Source organism: Phyllopteryx taeniolatus, chromosome 7 (assembly GCF_024500385.1).
Source record: "Phyllopteryx taeniolatus isolate TA_2022b chromosome 7, UOR_Ptae_1.2, whole genome shotgun sequence".
Lineage (NCBI taxonomy): Eukaryota > Metazoa > Chordata > Actinopteri > Syngnathiformes > Syngnathidae > Phyllopteryx > Phyllopteryx taeniolatus.
The window spans coordinates 6,725,707-6,753,701 of record NC_084508.1 but is presented as its reverse complement, the minus strand read 5'-3'; the positions used below and the strand labels follow the sequence as shown (position 1 = coordinate 6,753,701).

General features: G+C 44.3%; 1 protein-coding gene and 1 long non-coding RNA gene across 7 annotated transcripts in view; one reads left to right on the top strand and one right to left on the bottom strand.

Moving 5' to 3' along the window:
- Positions 1 to 27,995, bottom strand: part of LOC133481281 (uncharacterized) — a 100,806-nt gene that overhangs the window by 49,955 nt on the left and 22,856 nt on the right. For all 4 annotated transcript variants that reach the window (XM_061780448.1, XM_061780449.1, XM_061780451.1 and 1 more), the window contains exons 3-4: positions 11,943 to 12,126; positions 8,512 to 10,093 (exon numbers count right to left, since the gene is read on the bottom strand). In XM_061780448.1, the coding sequence (XP_061636432.1) occupies positions 8,512 to 10,093; positions 11,943 to 12,126 (1,766 nt within the window). The remainder of the gene's footprint in view (positions 1 to 8,511; positions 10,094 to 11,942; positions 12,127 to 27,995) is intronic.
- Positions 12,875 to 27,995, top strand: part of LOC133481286 (uncharacterized) — a 29,195-nt gene continuing 14,074 nt past the window's right edge. Inside the window, exons 1-3 of one of the 3 annotated variants that reach the window (XR_009789507.1) lie at positions 12,875 to 13,321; positions 13,719 to 13,853; positions 18,803 to 18,940. This is a non-coding gene — a long non-coding RNA (uncharacterized LOC133481286). Of the gene's footprint in view, positions 13,322 to 13,718; positions 13,854 to 17,977; positions 18,227 to 18,802; positions 18,941 to 27,995 lie in introns of those variants that run through there. The other 2 variants (XR_009789508.1, XR_009789506.1) reach the window with 2 other exon arrangements.

Here is a 27,995-nt window from a genome sequence, read left to right as displayed (position 1 = left end):
AGGCAAACTCCAAATATTGCATTCCAGGCAAATGCAATGAAGGCGTACAGCGCCGTAGAAAACCTCCGCACAGCTTTGATACCTGCTTACCGGGTTGAAAGCGAGGTAGCTGGAGTCCTTTGACCTTTTGGATCTTAAATTGGAGACTTGCACAATATTTGATGTTGGATTGAGAATGTGTGGAGCGCTAGCCACAATATGTTTCATGTCATGTCAGTTTTTGAAAGCATGGGAGTCCTGCTCTATATTTTACATATGTTATATGTCTTCGAGCAGGGGTTTGCCCAAAAAGGGCATCCAAAGGGCTGCACTGGAACTCTGCGTCATCAAACGCTCGATTGCAGAGAGGAGCAGCTGGCGTTTATGTTTACCATCGTATTTTTATATACCACTACTAAATACGATTGGGTATAGATTTTGAAAGAATTTGTTTAGAAATAATCAGCGTGTTAATTCCTTTTTTACGTTTAAACTCTGCTACTGTTAAGTCAGCTTTACAGATGCCATGTCACCAGCTACCTTCAGTTTGTTTTCTTAATAAAATGTTATGTTTTTGGAGAGGAGTTTTTTTTTTTTTTTTTTATTCAAGTGGAAGATGCAAATCAAAAAAAAAAAAAAAAATCAATTGGGGCCATAGAGAGGAGATATCGTAGAATGTAAAAAATGTAACCAAGATTAAGAATTAAAACCTTTTTACAAAATTAATGTGAACGCCAACCTGTACAACTCAGTTGAAAAACAACAACAGGGAAAATAAATAGGAACGATTGAGAAAATGTGGTTGCACAAGTGTGCACACCCTCTTATAACTGGGATGTGGGCTGTGTTCACATTCAAACTCATTGCTCATTGTTCAACCTGCCATTATTCAAAGTGCCGCTGATTAACCAAAAATAAATGTCAGATGTTCTAGTAGGCTTTTCCTGACATTTTCTTTTTTTTTTTTTGCCTTCAATTGACTTGTACCAGTTATAGGTCATATTAACGGTGGAAAAAGTTCTGAAATGACTTATCTTGGTCTTATGTTACTTGTGTGCACCTTGTAGCTGCGCAGATGCAGCAAGTGTTTTGGCGGGGCGGAGGGTGCTGGGGGGGACTGGGGGTGCTTTTGGAAGGATGCAGAGTGTTGGATGACATGAATGCAAAAGATTGACTGGGAAACTTTTCTGCCCTGACATGAAGTTGGCCGCGGTCCCCTCGACGAGGAAAAAATAAGCAAGATCCGTCCGTCCAGCGCTGGTGTTTTTGTTTGCCAAAACGTCGGTCGCGTTTCACCCGCCGCCAGCGGTTTCGTCATACTAGCACGAACAGTGTAGTGTTACTTTTAAGCATGACAACCAAGAGGGTCGGCACGGGGAGGAAACAAGAAGAAGAACAAAAGCTGCAGGAGGAGATGATGTTCGTGTGTGCGGATAATGTCAATTCGAACTATCCAGCTACCTGTTCAACTCATTTGTCAGCCCGATGTCTGGCTACGATCGTTCTGGCATTGCTTAAAAGTGGGACCGTCATGTGCAGAAGTAAACGGGCTTGATTAGCTGCTTTTTAGGTATGTGTGCCAATGGAGCAGACATAAACGTGCAGCTTACGCTTAAAGGCCTTTTCACGCACGTGAATCCGTGTGATCGTTTGCAGCGGATTCACAATTAGGGGAATTGCCAATACAAAATGACCATGAAACACACAAACACACCAAATGCTTTTTTTGTTTTCCTGGTACCAAACTTCTGAAAGTCACCATTATTTAACCCCCCAACACACACACACACACACGTTCTGTTATATTGGAAGCACCCTTTAAAACATCACTTGAGGGACCAAACTTATATAACGGTTCCACACACACAAAGTGTTTTTTTTTATTGTTAAATGGGGAATAAACCGATGAAAATGTTGCATTTTCGGCTATTTTCAGTGTTTTAGTATTCTTTGGATATTCTACTAAACAGTACAGTATCTGCATTTTAACTGCATGATAAAAATTGTACGACTGAATTGAATACAATGTTAACTGCATTCTAATGATTTGACCATCATTTAAACATGTTTAGGTGTTCTGTGGTTTTGTGAGTAATTGCTGCATTTGAGTTTTTCTCTTGTGCAATTCAAAAAATAATCTATACATATTTGGACACTATTACGAAAGTGAAATAGCTGAAGTACATGTAAAGAAAATGTATCTTCAATCTTTCTTCAGGAAATCCTACATATTGGGGGTGGCGGGAACCCCAAAACAGGCCTGAATGTATCGCATAAAGCATACAGCAATACGCACAGCCATACTTGAACATTTTCTCTGCACTTTGGGAACAATGACTATTACTCAAGATTAGTTGGGGATGGACACTGCCTCGTTTTCTTGCTGCTAATTACGCCGCATGTCTTCCAGCAGACCTCAGGGCCGCCGAGCATGTCGCGACACGACGAGGTGCAAAACTCTTCATTGAGACTTTGTGGACTGGAAAAAGCCATTTAAAAAAAAAAAAAAAAAAAAAAGGGATCACTTAAATAGCTGCGATATAGCGGGGGGTGCCAAAAATGAACTGCCAAATTGCAGGGGGGGCGGGGGGGACGCACACTGTATTATGTAACACATCACTCTAACTACATCTGCTGAAAATGAAGTTCACAGCATTCCTTTAAATAACATGTCACTGAACTGTAATTATTTTGGGGTTGAGTGATTTGCTGATTAACATCACTCAATTAAAAGGCATGCTACTCAAACGTAAAACATAATTATGAGTATGAGATGAGACCAACAACTTACATTGGGAGAAACCATTATTTGGACACAGGAACATTTTGACATTTTGCCTCCTGAGCCAAAATGTCCAACGAGGCCTTCAAACTGAATCCAAGACCAAACTGTCCGAGTAAAATATTATCATTGCATCCCATCGTCTGTCATCCTGTACCTTTGTTTTAGAAAATACTAAGTTGAAGTAAATGTAAAAACAGCTGCTTAACAGATCTTGTTTCCATGCCCCAAAACCGACGAACCAATCCATCTCACCATACCAAAATGTTCCCTAATAACACTCAAAGCACATTATTTTGTTTTGACAAGGCAAATAAACTGCAGGCACTGTAAATCAAATCCATGTGAAACTTGTGTGTCCATTTCACATCGTGTGGTTTAAGAAGTTTTTGGGGGTTTTTTTTGTGTGTGTGTGTGTGGGGTTCCAAGGGTCAGCTTCAGAGAGAAGAAGAACAATATCAAAGTCTGGGACAATGTCAGGCCTATGATGATCTCTTTTTAATATTTATGTAGACATGAAGGGGGGTAGAAAAAAAATGCAATAACGTAAAAACAACAAGTGAATTAGGCTTGAAACACAACAGGATATTGCTGCGAGATTAAGTTGTTTCCTTCTCGCCAGCGTGTCCCTCGTTGCACCGCACAACAGCTCATGGCCGACTTTAATTGGAGCGCCGACATGATTTCCACCAGCTTTCTTGACTGTGCGCATTTCGGAGGAGATCAACCAAAAATTGGGCTTTAATTCATAGAAAACCCACATATTCGTAGGATGATTTTGCTGAATTTACGAAAGGAAGTCGTGGGGAAAAACAGATCCCTTAACCCAAACCTGCTTATTATTTTTACAGCGAGTAAAAAAAATAGCTTCAATTAGTCGAAAATCCATATGCAGTATATTCAAAGAATTGATTTGTGAGTTTGCTAATAAAAATGATCACTCAACTGGTGGCGGGGACATGAAATGAATGAGGCTCGATTCCGGGGCTGTCACTATCGAGTCTTTTTAGAATCAATTCTCCTATTAATTATTGATCGAATAATCATTTATGAGCGATGGACTTCAATCCTAAAACTGCAAATGTTGGTACTGAGTGTATGTTTTTTTTTTTGTGTACGGAATATGAGACGCCAGAATGCCACATGCTAAAGCGTTAGCAATCGCGATGAGGATTAGTGCGCTAGTGATTGCCACTTTTGGGTCGCAAAACGCTAACTACCTTTTTCAGTACACTTCTATTCATCATGTTACATGCACATTACACGTCTAAAAAGTGTCTTAAAATCACTTACACAGGCTCCTTTATTGATTTTGGCCGTCCGTCTGCAATAAATGTCCGTGTGAAAGATGGGTTCCGCTGGCCATACACGGTTCCTGGGCGAAACCCATGAACTTGACCCATTTAGTCATTTTAGAGCGGAAAGAAATACTAATGTGTAATAATGTTTATATTGAAGAAGAAAAAATGTCAAAAGGTTTTTGTTGGTGTTCTCTAGTGTATTTAGTAGGACATGAAGCTAAAAATGTGCTTTAATTACTATAAAACCCACGTTTATATTATTTTTTGTGAGTTTACTAAAAAATAAATATGGACAAAATTATCCATTACCTCTAAACCGCTTATTATGTTTATAGTGAAAAAAATTCTTTCTTGACTGTTTTGTCGTGTATTTAGGATATCAAACAACAAATACCCTATGTTTACATCTTTTTTGTGTGTAGAAAACACTTTTTTTCCATATAATATTTTTTCCGGTTGGGTCACTTGTAAGTTAAGGTGTATCAGCGATATAATAAAAAAAAAAAAAAATGGAAACAGAGACTATACAAAAATGTCAGTTTTGATGTTGTTTTACAATGTGCCAGCAAACTGGAATTTGAAGGGTTAAAAAATGATAAATGAATGGATATTTACACTAATGACAAGAACTTTAAGCAGTAAAAGAAGAAAAACAGTCTGCACAAAAAAATGGTCAAATCCCACAAGACCTGAAGCTTCTAAATGACAGCAGAATATAGTTGAGCATTTCTGTCATATCTGTCACGCATGGATGATGAGAGAAATACATTTTCCCCCTTTTCTCATTTGTCACGACAAAACGATGTTACGAGTCCCAAATTTGATGGAAGGAAGCTTGTTTTTTTTTTTCTCTCTAAAAGGCATCTCTTAAAATATTAGCCGCGGGGGTCGGACATGAAGTGTGCCCAATGACGATGATGACGACTTTTCCTGCCAAGACGTGGCATGCCACAAGCTAACAATTTACAAGTGCCAGATAAGAGAGAGAAACAAAGAGAGAGACGCATACTGTTTATGTATATGTTTAAAGGGAAGCAGTGTGTGTGTGTTGGGGGGGGAAAGTGTTATGTTTGGACGTGCGCTTCACAAGGGTCCAATGGAATCCGCTTCTGCAAAGATAATAAAGGAGATCAGTCCCCCCCACCCCCCCCCACCCCCCCTTCTTCCTTAAAGAGAATGTCTGATCTATTTCCTCTATAACAATTGCTCACATTCTTGAATGTCTTTGACCATTTTATGACCGCAGCGAGGACAAAATGGTAGGCAGCAGCACTAAAAGATATTTTCACTAGGATACATGAGTCAATATCGCCTTAAGGCGCCTGAGAGACTTTGGCATTTCACCCACAAAGTTGAGTGTTGCAAAAAAAGAAAACCTCCTTGGCTTCATAAACTGAATCTCCAGATAAGCACACATAATCAGTCATCATAAGACAAGGTGATTTCAAACCGATTTTCTATTTTTGTCTTGCTTCGCAGACAAGAAATCAATACTTCCTATTGGGAGACGACCCGAAAATGATATTCCCACCTCATATGATTGAGTGTGTGTGTGTGTGTGTGTGTGTGTACACGCACACAAAATAGGTATACCATGCGCATTAAATATGGATTCATTGCCACAAAACAACTACAATGTGCACAAGAAATTTGTAGCTGCTAAATAGGTATAATGTGCATACCAAATAGGTATAACTTGTGCGTGAAATATTCAATATCCATAACATGCAGGACAGCGCTACAATGTGCGCATGAAATACTAATTTGGTGCCATGGAATAACTATAATGTGTGCAGGAAATACTAATGCGTTGCCACGAAGTACCGTAGCTGCGGTTCCTTGTCGGTTAGCCGATTACGCAAATGGAGAACACCTTCTCCAGAAACGATAATGTCGCACTAGAGGCCGGGGCTAAATTGATCGAATGGACGAGGAGATGATAATATGATTGAAGGTTATTGAAGGCTGGGGGATGAGTTACAAAGACATTCTGAAAAGCCAGACGTTGGAAGGAATCGTTATTACCGAGAGGCATTTGAAGTTTTGAGAGAAGGTGCGCGCCATTTGTTTACCCAGATATCCAAATTGCTCATGGGAATGATATTAAACCCACAAATGAGAATTTCCTGAACATGTGATGCGTGTTATACAGTGGGAGAGGGTTGTAAGGATCTGAGACGACGGAGAAGCTCAACTGTGCAGAAACACTGATCGTGCTTCGGAATGGGCCGAAGAATCGATTGACGGTTCATTCGAAATGACGTATGGAATCGTTTAGAGATTCATCGTGTCTGGAAGCAACAGTCTCAACGAGTCTAAAGAAGCCAAAAGAAGCCGTCAGCTGCGGGAAGTTGAGCTCCATCCACAAACACCTCACTTCACATCGAAACACGACTTCAGAGTATTCATGAATGTACGATTAAGTTCAATTCCAAGTCCGAGTCCTTCAATTGGCCACTTAAGTCTGACTGGACTCAAGTCATGTGACTGGAGTCCCCCCACCTGCGGTATTTGGAAAAAAAACAAGCACAAAGAAGAAGCATGCGCTGCAGTAATTGTGCAGACTGGTTTGAATTTGGATGAAGACGAGCACTTCTGACGGAGGCTCGGGGTGAGCGAGGCTAGGGCAACCGTTAGCAACTATCGCTACTCCAGACGACTACATTTCTCCCGGTGTTTGGCTTGGACACGAGGCCAATTCACTTAATACTTGCGGGACGGCTAAACGCGTAAAGCCCCCATTTAAAAGGATCAAGCGCGGGCATTGTTTGCTTATGTTCACCATATGTTGGCTTTACAGGATCCCAATCCCTTCTCCCAAAACACTGTGCTTGTGAAAATAAACACGGTTTCGCCCTACACAAATTGTGGACTAATTGTGTATTTGGACTAAATCATTCTTCAAGTCGGAGGGCTTTTTCCATTTGCTAAGGGGTGCAGGGGAGTGACAGCTTGACATTGATCAGTGTGTTGACTCGTGGAATTGGAGCTTTACCTGTAACGCATACGACCACAAAGTAGTGCTACTCGAGCGGCAGCTCACCTCTTCATGTGGAGAAACAACATGTTCCCTTAACATCTTGACGTTACGTTCCAATGGGGGGGGGGGGGGGGGAAACACAAGAATTGTAATTATATCTGATTGCAAACGGAAACTAAAGTTCGTCTCTAAATCGGCACTTTATGACGTATGCGCTTGTGTTTGATTGTAAGATTTCCCGGGACACGGCACTCAATAAAGTGCATATAAAATTGGGAAAAATCGAGGCGTTCTCTGCGCTCGCAGACGCTGTGGGCGTGTCCGCTTAATGCACCGAACGCACGCCCCGCTCAACCAAATAGCACTTCTACGACCAGGAAAAATCAACACTACTTCATTTGGCAAATTTCTTATGCCGACACATAACTACATGTTTGAAAAATGAAAATATATCACTTTAAAGCCTCTGGTGGCGGGAATATATCCCACCGGGTTGTCCATGCCGCGACAACGAGGCGCTCTAAAGCGGCCACACCAGCCCGAAGACCCAGTCCATACGCTGGCTGTCGAAATAAAATCCCTCTTCCCCGCTATTCTGCCTTTCTCTGCGGGCTGTGCGTGCACTCATGGCCGACAACGAGGCGCTCTAAAGCGGCCACACCAGCCCGAAGACCCAGTCCATACGCTGGCTGTCGAAATAAAATCCCTCTTCCCCGCTATTCTGCCTTTCTCTGCGGGCTGTGCGTGCACTCATGGCCGACAACGAGGCGCTCTAAAGCGGCCACACCAGCCCGAAGACCCAGTCCATACGCTGGCTGTCGAAATAAAATCCCTCTTCCCCGCTATTCTGCCTTTCTCTCCGGGCTGTGCGTGCACTCATGGCCGACAACGAGGCGCTCTAAAGCGGCCACACCAGCGGACTATCTGAAGGGGAGAATTATTTTCATGGCATAAGCCTGGCCTGCTAGCTAACTCCACATTGTAATTGCTTCTTATATAGTGGGAAGGGCGACTCACACCGGACTCCAAAGTGCACCGTTTTAGCAACACACCCAAAAGATAAACAAGTGGAAAACTGAAATGGTGAAAAAGAGTTCAATGAAATAACTTTAGAATTGATCATTACATAGTTGTCAAGTCTTTGCGCATGTCTTCAAACATGTCTTATGTATTTCTGACTTGACTTTGCAGCGTACTGAAACAAAGTCTAAAACTCAATGTGGATTTTCACACATTGCCCGCGGAAAATGGGGTATCACTGTATTTGGGCACCAACTATCTGAACGTGTGCGGAGGGGCAATACTACATCAAAAAATGCATACAGCACGCTCTCTCGATATCGCAGCTTTCCACTTGTTGCGGATGGGTGTGGAACGTATCCCTCGTGCGGGAGTTCACTGTACTGTGCTCCAAACGTTTGTAGTTTGTTTGACATATGCTCAGTGTTTCCAGGTTCACGGAGACTCACCATACACTTGTTGGGTTTCTCCCCAGAGTGAACTCTCATGTGGATGAGCAGCTTGTAGCGAGCGTTGAAGGGCTTGTAGCGCCGAATGCAGCCGGCCCAGAAGCAGGTGAAGTCCTCGCCCTTGCGCTGGTCGATGTGGACCTTCTCAATGTGCCTCACAAGCTCCTCCTGTTGCTCATAGGCAGCACTGCAGTCAATCCAGCGACACGACTGCTTATCGGCCTGCGTTCCAGCGGTTTCCTCGCCTTCCGGGCCCGCGTGGGACCCGGGAGGGCCCCCGGACGACGACGACGACGACTTGAGTCCCACGGACGAGCCCGGTGGCGATTGATGGGTATGACTATTCAGAAGCCCGCCCCCCGCATATTGGTGCAGGTGGTAAGGCGGTGGCATGGCCGAGCGGGAATGCTGATGAAGGTGACGAAAGTGCCCATTGCGGCCACTTAAGTGATGGTGGTAGCGGTGTTGCAAAAGTTCGTCGTCACTGGGGGCGAAGTCATCTAAGGGTTCTTGCTTGAGTGCGGCCGCCGACCTTTGGCTCATGTCCAGCAGAGCCCCGTTTCCCGCCCCCGATCTTTGGCTCCTGTCCAGTAGAGTCCCGGTTTCAGCCCCCGGTCTTTGGCTCCTGTCCAGTAGAACCCCGGTTTCAGCCGCCGTTTGTAGCGTCCCCGACATTAGCATGAATAACCCCAACCCATCCGAGCCCCCTCCGCCTCCTCCTGCATTTCCCAGGGGGGCTGCTCCAGACCCACGGCCCAGCTGCATGGAGCCCTGCTCCTCGCACGACCCTTGGCCTTGCTCCGGATCCACTGAAGACACAGAAGAAGAGGATGAGGAGCAAGAGGAGGACAGGGACAGCAGGCAGGCGGCAGGTGAGTTTGATAGCTGACAGCTCTCCTGCAGCGAGGCCCGCTGAGGGCTTTGGTGCTGCGGGAGTTTGTGGGGGACTTCCCGAGGGCAGGGGATAGTCGGTGGGGATGTTGAGGAGGAAGAGGAGGAGGGGGAAGAGAATCTGCCACTGCTAGCGTGGCTGGGCGAGAGGTTAGCGCGGAAGCCGTTGACGCAAGCCAGCATTGACATCTGCGTGGAAGCGCAGATGATGGCGGTGATGTTGATCTCCTCGGAGCCGGTTCTGGTCACAGATGGAGAATCCGCGACGGCGACGCTGCCGGTTTGGACGGCGGACTGCGAGACCGGCGAAAGGCGACGTCTCTTCAGACTGCCGGCGCACAGCAGACGCGCCGAATGACGGGAGCTCGCCGGGGACAAAGCCGACGGGGAGGAGCCGTCTTCATTATTAAAGGGTTGCGACGCATCCCCCGGTGCGGCGTCGCTCACTACGCACATGCTATCGCCGCCGTCGTTGCCGACGTGCGCCATCTCGTCCCTCGACGCCCTCGAAACCATCCCGGCCCTCGAGTTGTGAAAGCCGGCCTGGACACCGGGCATCGTGCTCGAAACGGTGTAGCCCACGGCGTCCTCTTCTTTGACCAAATACGGTAGAGCCGACGGAGGCCTGCTGGCACCGCCGCAGCCCAGGCCCGGCGAGGCCCCAGGTAGGCTCCTCTGAAAAGTGCATGATCTGCAGGCGGGGAGGACCAAAAAAAAAAAGAAGAGACATTACAAAGAGAGCAACATGAGCTCCATCAGCTCAGCAACTGTTGACAGACACAACACAAATCCTCCCATTGACTGAAATTAAACTCACCGAGCAAACGCCACCATTTAGCAGCAAAGTATGTATATTTCATTACTGTACTTCGGTAGATCTGGACTTGACTTACAGGATTTAGTTTTCCTAGGACTTTTACTCCCTATATTTGAAACCAGATATCTGCATTTTCTGCTGCTTTCTTTGTCAAAATAGGCTTGAAAAAAACCCACCGACATCATTAGAGAGCAGTTGATGGATTGAGATCTCGGCGTCGCATCGGGCAGGAAAAGACATCGAAAGCAGAGACATGGAGGAACACCAAGCAGCGACTTTAACATCGATTGTCGGAAGTCGTCACCTCCGAGACTGATTTGCGGCAAATGTGTCTCGTGCCAGCCTAAAAGAAAACCAGCAGCTTCTGGCGTTTCTTCGAATTCTATGTCTAAAATCTAGAAAAACACAAAAGTGTATTTTTCCGGTTGTTATCATTCGCTCAATTGTTTTATGAGCATAAAAGTGGAGACGACGCAGTCTAGCTCTTTGTAACATGATTGCCTTCCTTCTTTTCAGTAGGAGCACACGGTAAGTTCAGAAAAGAGGGCAACAATTCTTTCTTTCTATCAAAAAGCTATTGCATATGATTGACAGTGGGAATTCATTTTTACTTTTGTAGTTATTTAAATTTCAGTCTGTACTTTTGTACTTTTTTTTTTTTTTTAAATAAGAGTTGAATCTCCACCAGTAGTAAAAAAATAAATAATAATAATAATAATAATTACGAAAACTGAATAATGACATGAAAAGTGGTCAAATTGAAAATTATTACAGATTGTCACGTTTCTCTTCAGGAAAAGTCAAACATAAAAAAATGCTAAGTCCTAATGATCAGACGTGTACTCATCATTAAAGAGGTAGTAGTATCTCATAATAGTGAGAGACTACGTCATAATTATGAGAAACACTCTCTCATGCTAACGAGACATGAGCTCATAATTATCGTTTCGGTCGACCACAACCAATAACAAAGTTTGCGCTCCGCGGGAATCTTCAAGCGAGCGTTCAGGTATTTTGTACGCGTAAATGACAAAATGTGGTAAAATAAATATTTGGATTTATGATTTTCTTTTGTTACTGGCGGAAATGGGCTTCCATATGAATCCGGAGCTTGACCTTTTGGTTTCTTTTTCCATACGAACCTCCACTTCTGCTTAAGTACAGCGTGCGAGCACTTATGACAAGATTTTGTTTCAATTCATCCCTGATGAGCCAAAATGAAAACTAAATCAAGTAATGCGAGAATGGAAACGGGCATCGATGACCGAGAGGCCGCGGCGGGCTCGTGTGTCCGTCCGACGAGCTTTGATGGTTCAACCCGACCCGACCCGACATCGGGGATAAATGGCGAGTCACCTGTTTTCGGTGGCGTAATTGCAGCCTCGGAAGGGTTTGCCGACGACAATGCCGTGTATTATGGTGGGAATATTTGCCTGGCTGAATGGGGGACCCCGCTCAGGTTTCCCCATGCGTCGCTGCGATCCCCGACATAATCATTCCTGTCAGTTGGCTCATTATGGATTTTGTGCAGAGCCCCTGAGTGATGTGAGAAGATCTCTCTTTTTTTTCCAGGCTGTCTCACCATGAGGGAATCGTCTTTGTCTCGTGCGCCCCCCGCCCCCCGCCCAAAGCACGGCGAGCCAGAGAAACGATACAGCGGTCTGTTCGCAGGCTCTATCTATCGAGCCGTGACAAATGCAGCACGTAGGGAGTGAGGCTTTACCTGGCGTCCCGGTGAGGGCTGTCCTGCAGAAGGAGATCGGGCGCAGGGCTGTCGCACTGGAGGCTCTGCGGGTAAAGCCCCCCCGGGTGACCTCCCAAGGGCAGCGGCAAACTCTGCCCGCGTGGCATCATGGTGCCCCCCAGCTCGGCGTCGGCAGTTTTGTCTAAGCAGTAGCCGCTGTTACCTGGAAGCGGAGCAGCAGCGACAGAATGCACAAAGAGCATCAATAACGGGAATGATAGGTCAGCTGTTCTGAAGCGTTTTGTATTTGTGGCCTCATCCTCTTTTTTGGAATTCATCTATCCTGTTAAGCCGCTTGGACTCGCTGAATGGAGGATCTGTACGTTTTGGGGTTTTCTTTTAATGCTGGAACAGTTTTTCTGGGCAAAGAGTTCAGTTGGAAATAGTCCCTCTGTGGTCGTTTGTATTGTGATTGATATTTATTGGAAATGCGGTGCGGCAGAACGAGCTTGGAGGGGACTGACAGAGAGCAACTGAGCAAAAAACAAACAAAACAAAGAACACAGTACCCACTCATCATTCTAATGTCAATTCAATACAACTCGAGTACCATATGTACCCCCGAATTCTTTTTTTTTTCAAGAAAAAATGACATCTGTAAAAAACAAAAAAAACAAAGCTGTAATATTCAAGTTAAAGTTTAGCGACTGAACAAAGAACAAAGTTGTTTCAACTTTATTCTTCTGATATTATGCCATTCATTCTGGAAAAGACACCTATCGCCTCTAAAAAAAAAAATGGGACTATTTAGAAGTTAAGAATATCTTCTTCATGCATTGCCGAGGTATCCGATCAAGTGACTCGGGCGCAAATGAAAAATGTGATTGGAGCATCCTACGCCCTTTATTCTGTTACTTTAATACGCCTTTTGGCTAAAAAAAAAAAAAAAAAAACAACTGTTCATGCAGGGATGTCAGAATGATGTGCTGATATGTCACATTGATATCTGGGTTTTTAATTGGCCCAAAGATAAGGTAGGGAGGAGTAATTGCTTGATTACATTCAATGAGCTATCATAATTTATTTCGAATTTTATATTACGGACTCGCAAACTCCTGGGGATCCCGCCAGGCCCGGTTTGAGAACCACTGCTCTTGATGAAATAATAACCTTTTCCTTTTTCTTGTCAGCGTACGCATCCGACATATGACTCAGAGGTGACATTGATTATTCAAAGGTGATTCGAGGCGTAACGACTGTGACGACAGCAGAGAGCTGTGTACAGGTGGCAAAAGGAGCAATTACGCCAAAAGTCAAACATTGACCGCAGCCGTTTGGAATGCCCTGAAGAGAAGAAAATCAAAGAAACACGCATCCGATGTTGTGTCGAGTGTCAAACGATGCTCGCTACAAAGACGGTAAGTGGTGATATATCGGGTACCCCTTTGGCAAAAACACGATTGGTGACAGGCAGAGTAATGTCAAAGAGAAATCATATCAAATATTAGTGTTGGCACGAGTGAAGGAAACTCAAATTACATGTGTCCGGAAAACCAATCCCGCCAAGCGCAATGTAATAAGTCATTTTGTATAAATAATAAGATTACTTGATCCTCTACGCACTTGTAAAGTAAATCATTAGTTTTCTGCCCATTTGAGTATTCCCGAAATGATTGATGGTGGGATTTTTCCAAACCCTCCGATCATTAATAACAGCTTTTATATGTGAATCCCATCTGCAAAGAATCAGATGGTGTGTGAGGCACATGGGACGTTGTCGGTTACCCAATGAATCTCCTTTTTTTTCCACACTAGCGCGTTGAGATCCTCATTTACGAAGATGTATCATTGTATCAGTCAAGGATTGAGCGAGAATATACGCCACCAAATTAGCGGGGAGACACGGCGGCGGAGTGAACAAAACAGCGCATGAGCAAATGTTTACCCAAGGTAAGCCAATATCCGCGTGCCACCACTTGGAACCACCTGTCCCCCGTTTCCAGCTTGCCCGACTCAATTTCGCAACAGCATTTTCTTTTCGAGATGTCACGGACGCCGTCGCAGCGATCAAGTCGCTCCAGCGCAGAACCCACAAACGCGGAAGAACGGATGGAAACCGGCGGTAGCTCGGCTCCAAGCGTGCCCCGATTTCACAAAAGCAAACGTGACATCGTTTCACATGGTTACATGCTCGCGGCGCTTGTACTGGGTGTCCCAGAAGTCACGATACTTCTTCAAATATCATTCGGACAGACGTGAAACCTTTTTTCGGCCTCCGACAGCAGTCCGCCGCCACTTTGATGTTTGAGACTCGAGCAGGCGTGAAGGTCTATCTGTCGAAAGGCTTCAAGCGGAAGGTTCTGATCATGGACAACAGCTCAGGCTTCATCACTCTGGGTGGATGCAGCCCTCTGGGTAGACTTTCTCTGGCTATCCGCGAATGCCTACTCTAGGAGTTCGCTGTTTTCATCAGTGGTACGAATAGTTTGTCAAGAACAGATGATGTGTCCAGAAAGTTGCCATGGATACGGTACAGAAAAGCGAACTGCGCGTCGCAGCGGCCTCCGGGACCGCCGATGAATTGCAGTCAGGGACAGAAAAACACTGCTCTCGTGTCAGTTTGGTGAGCCGTGGGCATGGGAAAGACATGCTTACAAAAACTGCTAATGGCCTCACGTCTGTCCGAATGCTGCGTGAAACGGAATTGTGACTTTTGGGGCCACTGAATTAAAGCATGAAATAACAGAAATCTCAACAAGCTATTAATCCTGATGGTATTTGCGCTCAAATTCAGTGTTTCAACCTTGGTTCATGCCCAATTGCACCACAAATCTTTGTAAAAATAAATGGTACAATATTTTCCGTGTAATCCTAATAAACATCACCTCCTCTGTGGAAGTCGGAACAGAGGGAGAGGTAGAGTCAATGTTTCAGACAGAAAAGCTGACAAAGGAGGAGAGAGAGAGAGAGAAACAAAAAAAAGGATTTTGTGACGGGGCTCACGGCGTCAACGCAGACAAGCCAGAAAAACAAATCGGAATCGCCGAGGCGATGGTAGGAGCGACCGTGCTTTCACTCAAAGTTGCTGCTCTGTTTTGTCTTTGCATTAAAACCCGCTCGTTGTGTCTGTCGCGCTCAGGACGAAATGTAAGCAAAGAAAGCGAACATGAGCGCTGGCTGCGTTTTCTGCCAGCGGCTGGCTTTGCATTCGGCACTCACCCGACTTAATCCATCTCTTAATAAAAGCAAAAGCATTCGAGAGACTATTGTACCTTGACTTACTTTTTGTCTTTATTAAAAACTAACTGCTGCTATGTAAATGGTAACAATCCATTTCAATGGGGAAAACATATTTGACATATCAAGAATTGAGCTACATGGCAGGACATGAAGGCCAAAATCTGATTGGACGAGGGGAAAAAAAAGGTGTTGTTTTTGAAATCTAACATCCGCATAAACTGGAAAGCGTTTAGTTCATACAAACGCTATTAGATGACGTGAATAGACTGTCGGAAAGGAATGAATACAATTTCATGGAAGCGATGGACCGCACGAAACCAATTCACTTCAATTGTCCGCATACTTTTAAGCCTGGGAAAATGGAGGCACTCGGCATAAAACGTTTGCAAATCCCCAAACAGTCAACGTCACAGTTTGGCGAAACATCCTGATTGTTTTATTTCAAATCGGTTGTGGTGGTGTCAAAAGGCAAAAAGCAAAAAGCACCAAAACCTTTGGACCTGACTGTATTTCCCAGCATACTTTGGTGTTTGTCCTCTCCACCGCTAACAGCTCGAGTGAGACGAAGAGACCATGGCTGAATTATAAATCGAATGATGAAAACGAAATGTTTGCACACGAATGCCAAATCGGTACGGAGCGAATGAGCCAATGAAAAGCTGCAGTCGAACCTGCTTCAAGAATGGCTGATGATAGATAGGTATCTACACATCCATCAGCATTTTACTTGAGCTCATAACAAGATATTTACTTATGTATTGATTTATTGAAATGACATTTTTTTGGAATGTAGAAAATTACAAATTCCTCTTCGTTTCAAAATTCATCTCGTCCTCTTTTGATGCACGTTTTTTGTGTCCGTTGAAAAGGGGGGCTGTTGATGTATTTCTCTCGTATTCCCTAAACCTGCCGTGTAGTAGAAGCGAGCACGTGAGGCGCGTTTGGTGACGGAGGTCCCGATCGCCCCGCCTGCGCGACGTTATTAGCTCTGCGGTGATTTAGAGCCTCGGTAACAGAATCCGTTCCGCTGGAGAAAACGCGCTGTTCAAACATGCGCTGGCTTGGACGGGACCCAGGAGTAAATTCACTTTCGACCGAATGAGCCGTGGTAATTGAGCGTTCTATATTTCAATGAGCGGTGTTGCGCGCTCGCTTCGGTCGGGAGGCCAAAGCCAAACGGGGCTTCGGGGGACGGTGGCGCGAGGTCGCCGTCGCAGAGGAGGTTTTGTGGCCTCGGTTAACGCCGACAAGCCCAAAAGACTTGAAGCTTGGAATAGCTAGAGTGCAAGAAAACACTCGACCTTTACATAATGTAGCTAAAGGTTTTTGAAATCAGGTTAAACAATAGATGTCTCCATTCCGTTTCAGGAGACGGTGAAGACTACTAACTTCCGAATTGAATTCTATCCGCGACCGAGCAGGTGATTCAAGAGACCCTTTCATAATGCTTGTAAACAATAAGAACCAGGGAATTTTCGAGTGGCGGAAAGTGAGCGATGGGAACCAAAGCTCTAGGGTCAGGTTTTGGGAAGGCATTTCCTCGCAGGAGGTCTGGCTAAAATGTTAGGTTGAGTTGTCTGTTGTCTTTGAGTAATTTAGCAAAACATAGCCTAGTGGCTCGCGCTGCTAGCCAACGTCCGCTCTAACGCCGCTAAAAGAGCACGTATGTGGCATAATGTGAGGGTTTGTCTTGTGCATGCATGGCTTCTTCTGGGACGGGCTCACTCATTTCACTTAATGAACAACTTGCCCAATAAAGTTGTAACCAAACGGATCGAAGACGAGATAATGACCCAAAACGCGCAGCCAAAACGACAAACCAGTTCACAGGGGCAAGTGGAAGGTTTTAAGCAAGTCGATCTCCAAACTTAAACCCTATAGAGCGTGCTAAAGAGGAGAATCAACCGCCCCCACAAAAATAAAACTGTTACACTTTCTTCAGTTTAATCCAATTTATTGTCAGTTTCAATATTTGAGCTCAGCTAAAAATGTCTTGTTTTTTTTTTTAATCATTCCTGTCAAGTTGTGTATCCAACCCAGATGAAAATAGAATATCTGAAAATTCAAGCTAAAATGCTGATCTCTCATACTCATCTTTTCATATCGAGCATCATTAGGTGCTTTCAGTAGGTGGACGCCTTCACTCTTCCAATGTAGATTCAATTTGTCATTCTTTGGCATGCTTATTAGTCATCTATTAGGTCCTAATACGACCAACAAACATGGCATAGAATGCAAATTAGGGAACAAACTCAAAATGTGTCTGATGCAGTTCAACAGTTAAGCGTCCAAGGACCACGGAAGAAGCCCGGTGCCGTTACGAAACAAATTAGCAACAATAGTACAAGAGTTCGAGATCAAGGATGAAAATTGCAGACAGACTCTGGAGAAAGACAGAGGCGGGACACTGTCAAGAGACACCTGGTGCAAATTCAGCACACGTGTGTTGGCTCATCCTCCCAAACAGCCGCTGATGTCAGCATTAGCAACGAAGTGAAGAAAAAAAAAAACCCCAAAAAAAGAAGGCCTCTATTGTTTTCCACCTCTCGCACCTCCCCTCCGCAAAGAACAAATCCCTCGAGAAGAACGGAGGCGGGAAACCTCCGCTGTTGACAACATGGAAGTCTAACAATACTTTGCTCCATCTTAAGTGGCATCTTCCTTTCCAGAAATGTCCTCATGTGTTGTTGCTCAGTCTGTGTAATTACACACGCAGCACAACACTCAAAGTGAAGATGTCACCTCACAGCACAGCTTGTTCTCGGGAGAATTGAACAAAAAGGCCTCTTCCGAAATCATTTCAATTGGTAGATCAACAAACCTTTTTTTTTTAGCAGGTATCTCCAGAAGTGCTTCAAAACAAGACATTCGCACTTCCCGTCTCTCAACGGCATCAAGACATGACATGACATGTCAATCGATGTGACTCGCAAAGCCACGCCCCTTAAAGCCATGCACCCAACACACGAATACAGCGGCCCCCCGCATTACCCGGGGATTCACCTATCTGCAGATTTTTTTTTTCATGGTTTTGTTTTTTTTAGCGGTGGTTTATTTCTGCTCATTCAAGAATATTTTGGGTTAAAAAAAAAAAAAAAAAAAAAGAATTGAATGCAATTATTCTGGGTGTCAATTCTGTGCAGATTTTGGCTGTACGTGATCCGGCCTGTTCTCTTTCCCCTGACATGAGCAGGGCTCCACTGTACGACAGTGTGTACAGTAATTATAGAGTGTTGCAGTGAATTGTAAAAATATCAATCTAAAAACATCATACAATTTGTCAAGAAATAAACTGGTATTAGGAAGTGTAATTAAACCAAAAGTCAGGTACCCTGCCAAACATTCCCGTGTTATGCCTTGTTGCTCCCCTCTCGCTCTTCCCCGCACGGCAGCTCAGGCTCTCTCCGTAGCACAGTTCGCTTTCGTGGAAGCCGTACTGGGGTCTCATTTACAACAACAGCAAAAACAAATATAGCCGAAATACATGAAATGTGCTGCGAACGACGTTCCCGCTGTGCGAGAGAAAGCGCAAAGTGAGCAGGAAGCAGAGTTGGTGACCCCGAGCAATATTTGTCGGACAAAAATGGATTTGTTACTGAACCCGCTCGGTTCCGCTAAGACGTTCTAACTCAATCGCTTCATGTTTTTCTCTTCCCCAGACACACACAGACTACATGTGGAATGAAATGCCTTACCACAAGCTGTCTCCTCTAACGTTCTGCGGCGTCATCATTAGGGCCCGACCGCCCAAAGTAATTGGTCGATATTAGCCCTTTTCAAATTGGCAAAAATCAGTCCATTTTTCTTTTTTTTGGGGGGGGGGGGGGGGGGAGGGGGTTGCCAATTTGCAGTTTTTTAAAAAAAAAAATATATATATATATATATATATTAACATCTTCAAACATTGGATAAAGATTCAAACAAATGTTTTTTTTTTAAATCTGCAAAAATCAGCTTATTTTTGTTTCTCTCTGTTTGTTCTAAAGGTCAACAAATACGATAGGACAAAGTATTGTGCAACATTCAAATGTTCTGCCTGTAATTTGTCTTTATTCCTGTAAGCACGAAGAGACCCAAAAATACGTTATTTGATTCTTTTGTTGTTGTTGTTGTTTTTAAATTGGTTGTCAGAACAGTAGTCCTCCATCAGATCAACACGCCGCCTAGACGCTATTATTGCGTGTAATTGTTGGTAATCTGTCTTTCTTTCTTTTTACCTTTCCACGACACTTCATTTTCTATAATTCTCACATCTTCCTTTTAAGTCACCAAAGCTTTGCGTTAAGTGCTGGAGTAAGAGCGCTTGTGTTGACGTTTAAAGCGTCCGAGTCTTTGGAGACGTACAGTCGAAATGAAAAGCAGATGTGCTGATGGATAGGTGGTTTTAAGCAGAGGAAAAGCGGGGGGGGTTGGGCATCACAAGTGCCCCCCCCCCCCCACCCCCTTCTTCGGGGAAAGGGGATGTCATGAGTTTGATGCAAACATCTGTACCTGAAATGCAACAAGCTGCCAAAACCGCAAGACAAATGCGTCTGGAAATCAAACGTGACACCTCAAACGTTTCCACTTAGGCTCCACAAATCACAACCTTCAGCACGCAAATGGCTAATAATGATAATAATCATCATCATAATCAGAATTGTTATCACATATCTTATTCTGTACCAAAATTCCATTGAAACTTTGCGATGCGCCAAATTCAAGATATGACCGGTAGCAATTTTTCATATTCCAAAAATGTCAACTTTTCCAAAAATTCCTTATTTTCAACACAGGGGGGGGGGGGGGGGGGAATTTGAATTCAGGACATATTGGGAACAATTTTTCACATTCCCCAAATTTGTCTTCATTCGACATTTTTCATGACAACATTCCTAAATGAATGGCCATTTTTACACGTTGACCTCCTTCTTCCACATTTCTTGACCAATTGAAAACGTTCATCTTGTGAAGGATATCTTCCAACTTGAAAGTGTTCAGCTGATTCGGGGAATATTGGGAACTATTTTTCACATTTCCCACATTTTACATCATAACCCTCTCTTTCCACATTTCTGGACTGATTTCCCAGTAAATATTTTCAATTTAAGATGACCGAACCGAACCAAACCATTTCAACTCTTATTCAGGACATCGTGGGAACTATTATCATAATCACGTTCCCCAAATTCCCAAACGCTCCTGAAGAAATTCTCAAACTATATTACAATTTTCACTCCTCCTCCCACAATTTCAACCATTCCAACGTCATACTGTTCGGCTCAATCAGGACCCAATGTTTCAGAATTCCACATGACTAAACCGCCAAAATGCATGGAGACATTTTAGAAATGTATCTCCATCATTGAAATTCCCTTCCCCCCCCCGTTTTCAATTTGAATGAATTTGAATTCAGCGTCAGCTCTCCAGCCTTCACAAGCGATTTCGACAGGAATTGCCCTCTCTAGAATGACTTCTGTGCCTCGCATGGCCTTTCTTCTCCCGTTGTCCTTCTTGCGTTGCATCCGGAAGCCGCAAGTGCGCGACAAAGTCACAGAGGGTCGCTTGTCCGCTGCAGATGTTGCGTATTAAAGTCCAAAGCTCTTCCCGGCTTCTCTGAATTTCATAACTCGTGTCTGTATTTGTGTCTGCGGCAAAAGAGGTCCGGAACTTATTTGTTGGCTTTGTAATGGATGTACGATTGAAAAACCTCGGGGGCACAAGTAAATGAAAAATAACAACGTCTCGAAAGAAAGCAGGTGCAGAGCGAAAGGGAGAAGGGAAAAACTCGATTCGGTGACTATACGCGCTCAGAAATGGGATTATTGAGAGCGGCAGACATGAGAACTTCACGGGGGTACAAATCTATTTGCTCTGGCTGATTTGAGCCACTCTCAAGCGGGTGTCTTGCTCGATTCTTCTCATGGTCACTTGACCCAAAAATAACCTCACATCAACGGCGAATATGAAAGATTCCACTTTATCCAGGATCACGTATTCAAGATTGTTGTTAGATACGGGGTTCGAAGATTTACCAATACAGCGGTGCCTTAGTCCATTTAGCTTACTGCTACCACATAAGGTGAAATGCCATGGATGGGCTAATGAACAGCATCTATGTGGCGGTGTCATATCCCTTTAAGCAACAGATATTTGAACACAAATGAATGAATCAGCACATAGGCAGACAATATAACAAAACTCACGGACATATATTCTTTCTGATAATACTCCAGCTTCCAGAGTCACTTACAGTAGTGGTGAAACTCTACTTTGTCTGTGTCTGCATGTCTGTATTGTACTTAAGGAGCCACCAATTAATTAGCCATGATGCACAAACTGTTTTTATTCTTCACATTATGTTAGGAGTACAATGTTATAGAGTGCTATAAAAAAAAAAAAAAAAAAAAAACTTGGATTTTTTTGGGGGGAGGGTGTTAAATATTAATGGCCTTTCCATTGATTTCAAATTGCGTTTAGTTTTTTTTCCCCCCCCCCTCGATTTGCAGCAATAGCGGGGCTTTACTGTACTGCACTAAAAATAACATGATTATTGTAATCACAAAAAAATGGTGATTATTTTACAATGTGCACAGTCCACAAACCACTTTAAAGGAAACCATTCTGACAATTACTATCAAAACAGGATTTTATCCAGAAACCAAGAAGTTGCCAAGATTAATCAGAGACAATCACAAAGCGTTTTGTCAGCAGCCAAACCCCATCCCATAATAAGTGGACAGAAAAGAGGCTCTGTGTGATCGCGGAATGCTCAACACGATATTCTTGGCCGGTGAGCGACAGCAGTCGAAGGAAACGATACCTTTTGGAGAGCTTTTTTGTCATGTTTGTAAACAATAGGCACCGGGGTACTTCCAGGTGGCACAAAAGTGACTTGAACTGAAAACGCTAACCAAAACTTGTGGTGCCCAAAAAGGTGGCGGTTAAAAACAAATCGAGCTAGCTAACTAGCCAGACAGATAGATAGATAGATAGATAGATAGATTTGTATTTCGACTATACTTTATGAAAAACATACAGGAATGACATAACTAAAATAGAATGTGAAGAATTCAACAGTTGATGCCACTTTTTTCTTTTTTTTTTGCTTCAATTCAATCAACATTGTGCTGCTCCTTCTGTTGGGTGCACCTCGGGCACCGGGGACAGGTCTGGATAGACAAGGAGACTCCTCAGTGAGCAGCAGTAATGTCGGTGATTCTTTTCAGAGGATAAAGAATATATGCATGTGAGTCATGTCTACGTCTCGCTTAAGCATTTGCGTTCAAATATCCGTTGCAACACTGCAGCAGCCAACATTATCCGTTGGGCCTTCAAGGGAATTTTGCATCGCTCGCTAGCATGAAGCTAAACGGATTTTCGGAAGGCAAATCTATGTGGTCGGAACATCGTTTGAGCTTCCGCCACCGGAAAGCACGCAGAAAGGGTCTACAGGACCGCTTAACAACACGGCTCCGGAATCGGGCGGTGCTTCAAAGTCAGACGAGCGGCTGCTGCGTCGCGGAGGCGGCAGTAAATGCTGGCCGAGCGATGTAACGCCCGCGGGCTTTTACAGAGCGACGAGCACGGCGAGCCTTTCCCGCCACGGGTTGACGCTTGTCAAGAACTCTCGGTATCCGTGATGCCGACCGGCGCGGCACCAACAAGTTACTGTAAGTCCTTTTCAATTAGTTTGCTGGCGAGAGCGGATACCGCCAGGAAGTCATCCGTCCAGAGTGCCATCATAACTAATCATTCCAAAAAAAAAAAGAAAGATATTTTCAGAGAGTTTTGAATTGGTGGCTCAGTTTTTATGCCAGTTATCGTTCTTATTGAAAGGCCTAGTCAGCAATAATAACAATCAAATGCCTTTGAAGTCACCCATTCATTTTCCATACAGCTTGTATGGAAGTATATTGGTACCATCTGACTTGGAATTTAGCGACGCAGCCCAAAGCGGCTGAAATGTGTCACAATACTGAGATGCCCTCGCACGTGGGCAAGGAGAGGCACAGTCGCCGATGCACCGTAAACACGCTCCGAGAACCACAGTCGGTCCAAACTCAGTTCCTGACGGCACTCGCTAGGCCGCTCCCCTCGGAGGCACGCATCCAACACGACGAAAACCATCGTAGCTACAATAATTAGCCTTTATAAAAGCAGTTCATTTCTTTACGTTTGCTTCCATTTTGTGTTATTCATTTTTCTTACAATACAGTGGTATTTTTCCTCATTAAAATTCGAGTGGTTAACACGTTTAGTTTAGTTTTTTTACACTTGTATTAATGTTCAAATGTAACTCAAACCATTGCCTGTCCAGTCAATAAAGGTTTTATAGCTCAAGCTTGGAGGTCATCTCACACGTCGGGGATACGTCTTCTCCGAGTCTGACATGTATCATTCTGTCTTGAGTTCATCCCTGCATCGGGGGCCCGTTCACTGCGGTCTGAGAAGCTGTCAGTACAAAACTCACAGTACGCCTTCAGTCTCCTTCGGCCGTCGCCCAATATTTACACGCAAAGCCCGAGTTGTGAGAGAATCCGATTGAACACAGATGTCGGAGAAATTCTTGCAAAATGACAGTGGCCAAACATAACCGCAGAACATGAGAGTATGTTGGTATAGAAGACGCGAGGAGGATCACGGAGCATTAACGCCCGACGACGGGTGCAATTTGACAAGTGGACTTCTGTAAAACAAGCGACCGATTCGCAGCAACTCCCGTTTATCATGGGCGATCCGTTCCAGACCCACACAGAGACTATATCAAAAAAAAAACAACAACAACGATTTGTTATATATCCATCCATCCATCCATCCATTTTCTGAGCCGCTTCTCCTCACTAGGGTCGCGGGCGTGCTGGAGCCTATCCCAGCTGTCATCGGGCAGGAGGCGGGGTACACCCTCAACTGGTTGCCAGCCAATCGCAGGGCACAAACAAACAAACAACCATTCGCACTCACAGTCATGCCTACGGGCAATTTAGAGTCTCCAATTAATGCATGTTTTTGGGATGTGGGAGGAAACCGGAGTGCCCGGAGAAAACCCACGCAGGCACGGGGAGAACATGCAAACTCCACACAGGCGGGGCCGGGGATTGAACCCCGCACCTCAGAACTGTGAGGCTGACGCTCTAACCAGTCGGCCACCGTGCCTTGTTATATATATATATAGAATTTTACCCCTCCCACGCATTTTAAAAGACACTTTTACAGTATTCCTTATTATTATATTCCTGACAACCTCTATTACGATGTCAAGAAATGGGAACCTATCATATAACATCGTTTTGAGGAAAAGACTTCAAATAAGTTGAAAGCTGTTCTTGCTTCAAGCTGTTCATTTGTAACCACCAGTCGAGGTTTACTGTAAATCTGACAAATAAAACAAAAGTGATCAGCGGGATGAGAATCAGCACCTCCAAATCCGAGACCGTGGTCCTCAGTCGGAAAAGGGTGGCGTGCCCTCTCCGGGTCGGAGATGAGAACCTGCCCCAAGTGGAGGAGTTCAAGTATCTTGGGCTCTTGTTCACGCGTGAGGGAAGAACGGAACGGGAGATCGGCAGGCGGATCGGTGCGGCGATGCGGACTTCGTGTCGGTCCGTTGTGGTGAAGAAGGAGCTAAGCCGAAAGGCGAAGGCGAGCTGCGGGTCGTGACCGAAAGAACGAGATCCCGGATACGAGCGGCCGAAAAGAGTTTCCTCCGCAGGGTGTCCGGGCTCTCCCTTACAGATAGGGTGAGAAGCTCGGTCATCCGGGAGGATCTCAGAGAAGAGCCGCCGCTCCTCCGCATCGAGAGGAGCCGGATGAGGTGGCTGGGGCGTCTGATTCCGACGCCTCCCCGGCGAGGTGTTCCGGGGACGACCCAGGACTACGGCTCTCGGCTGGCAAGCTTAATGCAAACGAATAGAGCTATATTCTCCTATGAGTCAGCGCACACTCTCCAGTCAAGTCAAAGCAGCCATTTACGCAGCCACAAGCGAGTTACCCACTCTGACTGTGTGTAGCGCATCTTTATGAGTTTCACTTTTTGAATTGAACTACCCAAATTCTATTAAGAATTGGAAACTATTCTATTCTAATTTATTGAGATGTACTTATACTTGTATTTCATCAGAACAAAACACTGTTTCCAAGTGTATTGCAGTGGTGGGCACGACAATCGGGTGAGGAAGTTAATTTCACATTATATAATATTATATTATTATATACATATACATATGTATATATATATATATATATATATATATATTCCTCCACATTCCGGAAATTACAGCAAGCCTGAGACTTCAATGAGTCGACGGATTTTGGGTCTTTGCGCACAAATGAGCCGCTAACACACGGTGGGTGTGTCAGACGTCTTGCGCACACTTTGAAGGTGCGCGAGCTAGGCGCGTAAATAAAATAAAAAAGACAAATATGGCCCATAATGCGTAACGCCATGGCAATTACAGGCATTCAAACAACTGTTACTTTATGCTCTATTTTAACACCAAAGAGTTTAACCAAACCACAATTCCATTTATCGAAAGTCCGCCAGCTTAACGTAGCTAACATGACGTCACATTAACAAAGCTAACATATAACGGATAATGTCGCAGGCTGGCCAGCGGATGCAATCCTCCGAAGGTAACCTGACGGTGGGTTAGGGTCCGAGTGAAGCACATTTCTGGTGATTTAACGAAAGAAGCATCGTTGGAGAAAAGATTTCTACGCAGGATGAACGCAGCATTAAGTTCATTCTTCCAGAGGATGCTTGTTGTTCAAAAGCGGGCCGTGCACCAGATGTTTTGAGAACCGAAAGGGGGAATCCGATTTCACTTCCTACTTCTTTGTTACATCAGCAAAAACGTCTTTGAAATGGATAGCCCCGAAGCATGCATTACAGCTTGAACTTTTTACGTTTCCTATTGACGTTAAAGCACTTCGTCACACTGCCCACAACCGATATTAGCTTGTCTGCGCCCCAAAATGTTGCTGCGAGAGGATACGTACCAGGAGGGGTGGACTCAGACGCCGTTCTAAACGGAACCTGACCTATTATTAGATTACATGAACACATAAACACATTTTCACAACAACGGTGTTGTTTTGACCTGCCCAACTTTGGGGTTATTGACGGTAGTCTTGTTTTGACCTCTGCAACTTTTGGCATTTCTTACTGTAAGTTTGTTTTGACCTGTGCAACATTTGAGAAAGGTTAGTGTGTTAATGTTAGTTTTACTATTAAAAGCACGACCTTTGGGGAATTTAGGGTTGTCGTATCTTAACCTTTGGAACTTGCGGGGGAATATGGATTATGAATTATTTTACGCTGCTCAATTTTGGGGTGATTTTCGGTAGTCTTGTTTTTAAGAATGTTTTAACGGTAGGGTTGTTTTTACCTTTGGAACAATTGGGGAATTAATGGTGGTTCTACTTTTAAATGCAACCACAACCTTTGGGGAATTTACGGGAGTCTTGTTTTATTTGAACCTTTGTAATTGGTGGGGGATTACGCTAATCTTATTTTAACGTGTGCAATTTTGGTGGTAATTACGTTTTATTGTTATTCGTCCAACTTTTGGGGAATTGATGGTAGTCTTACAATTTTTGAAATAAGTACGGTACTTTTATTTGACCACAAACTTCATATTCGTATTTCAACTTGTGCGACTGTTTGGATTTACAGTAGTTTTGTTTTTACCTGAGCAACTTGAGGGAAATTGACGGTAGTCTTATTTTAACCCGCACAACTTTTGCTTGAGTTATGGTAGTTTTTAAACAAAGCTACGCAAACTTTTTCTTTGATTTTGTATTTTTTTTTTTTTTTTCCCCAGGCGTCTTATTTTAACGTGTGCAACTCTCGGGGATGACAGAGTTTTGTTTTTAACCTCTGCAACTGTAGCGGAATTTACGGTAGTCTCTCTTGAACCCACGTTGTTTTTAAACATTTATTTAGAACCGCTGCCTTATGAAGTCCACAAAGTCCACCTCTTTTATTGTGCGGGGGAGTCTTCATTCATCAAATGCTCCCCCGAGCCCCTCCGTCCCTTTTGAACCTTCAGATGAGTCCGCTGGTGGTCACACTATCGGCCTTAGAAAGGATGGCAGGACTCGCGAGCTCCCGCAGTTTCAATGACTAAGGCACAGTGGGGCCCCATTAAAACGCCCCAAATGGTACCAAGTGACACCTATGGAAACACATTCAATCTTGTGCGGTAGGAGGTTAATATACAGCTATTTACACAGACAGGGCCACCATCAAAGAGCAAATATATTCTCACAGCGTAAGCATTTTCGATACGCAGGCATTAAAGCCCTCCTGTGTTTTGCCGTCTCTTATTTAATGGTTGTAATAAGATTCCCTTTGTTATGATTTTCGGCGCTGGCCGCGCGAGGCGGCCCGGGGGTTTACGGCCGACGCAGGACGCGGGTTTTGTCTTTGCGGCGAAAATATTTCATGCTTCCACCGCGTCCGACCAACTGCGGCCCGGGCCGAACGCACTCGGGATTGTCACAATAGAACGCAGTAACCTCTGGATTCTTGAAACAGTTTGATGGAATAGCAGTGTAAAATCCTGTCAAAGAGAAAAGACGGTGGCAAGAGCAAAAGGTGCTCTAGATACAATACGGCAAACCTTAGGGGGATGAGGATAGAACCCTGCCGCGAATAGCCAAAAAATAAGCACCAGTAATTGATGCCCTCTCTCCCCCCTACATGTGTTTATACAGAGATATGAGTTTCATTTGTTCCGTGACAACGCTCATAACTTAAAACACTTGCATATTAAATCCTGTTTCTCCACTAAAATGAATGGAAATGCCTTTAAAAAAAATTCCAGCCTCCCAATAATGTATTTTAATGACGGAAATAGCACTTTACAATATTGT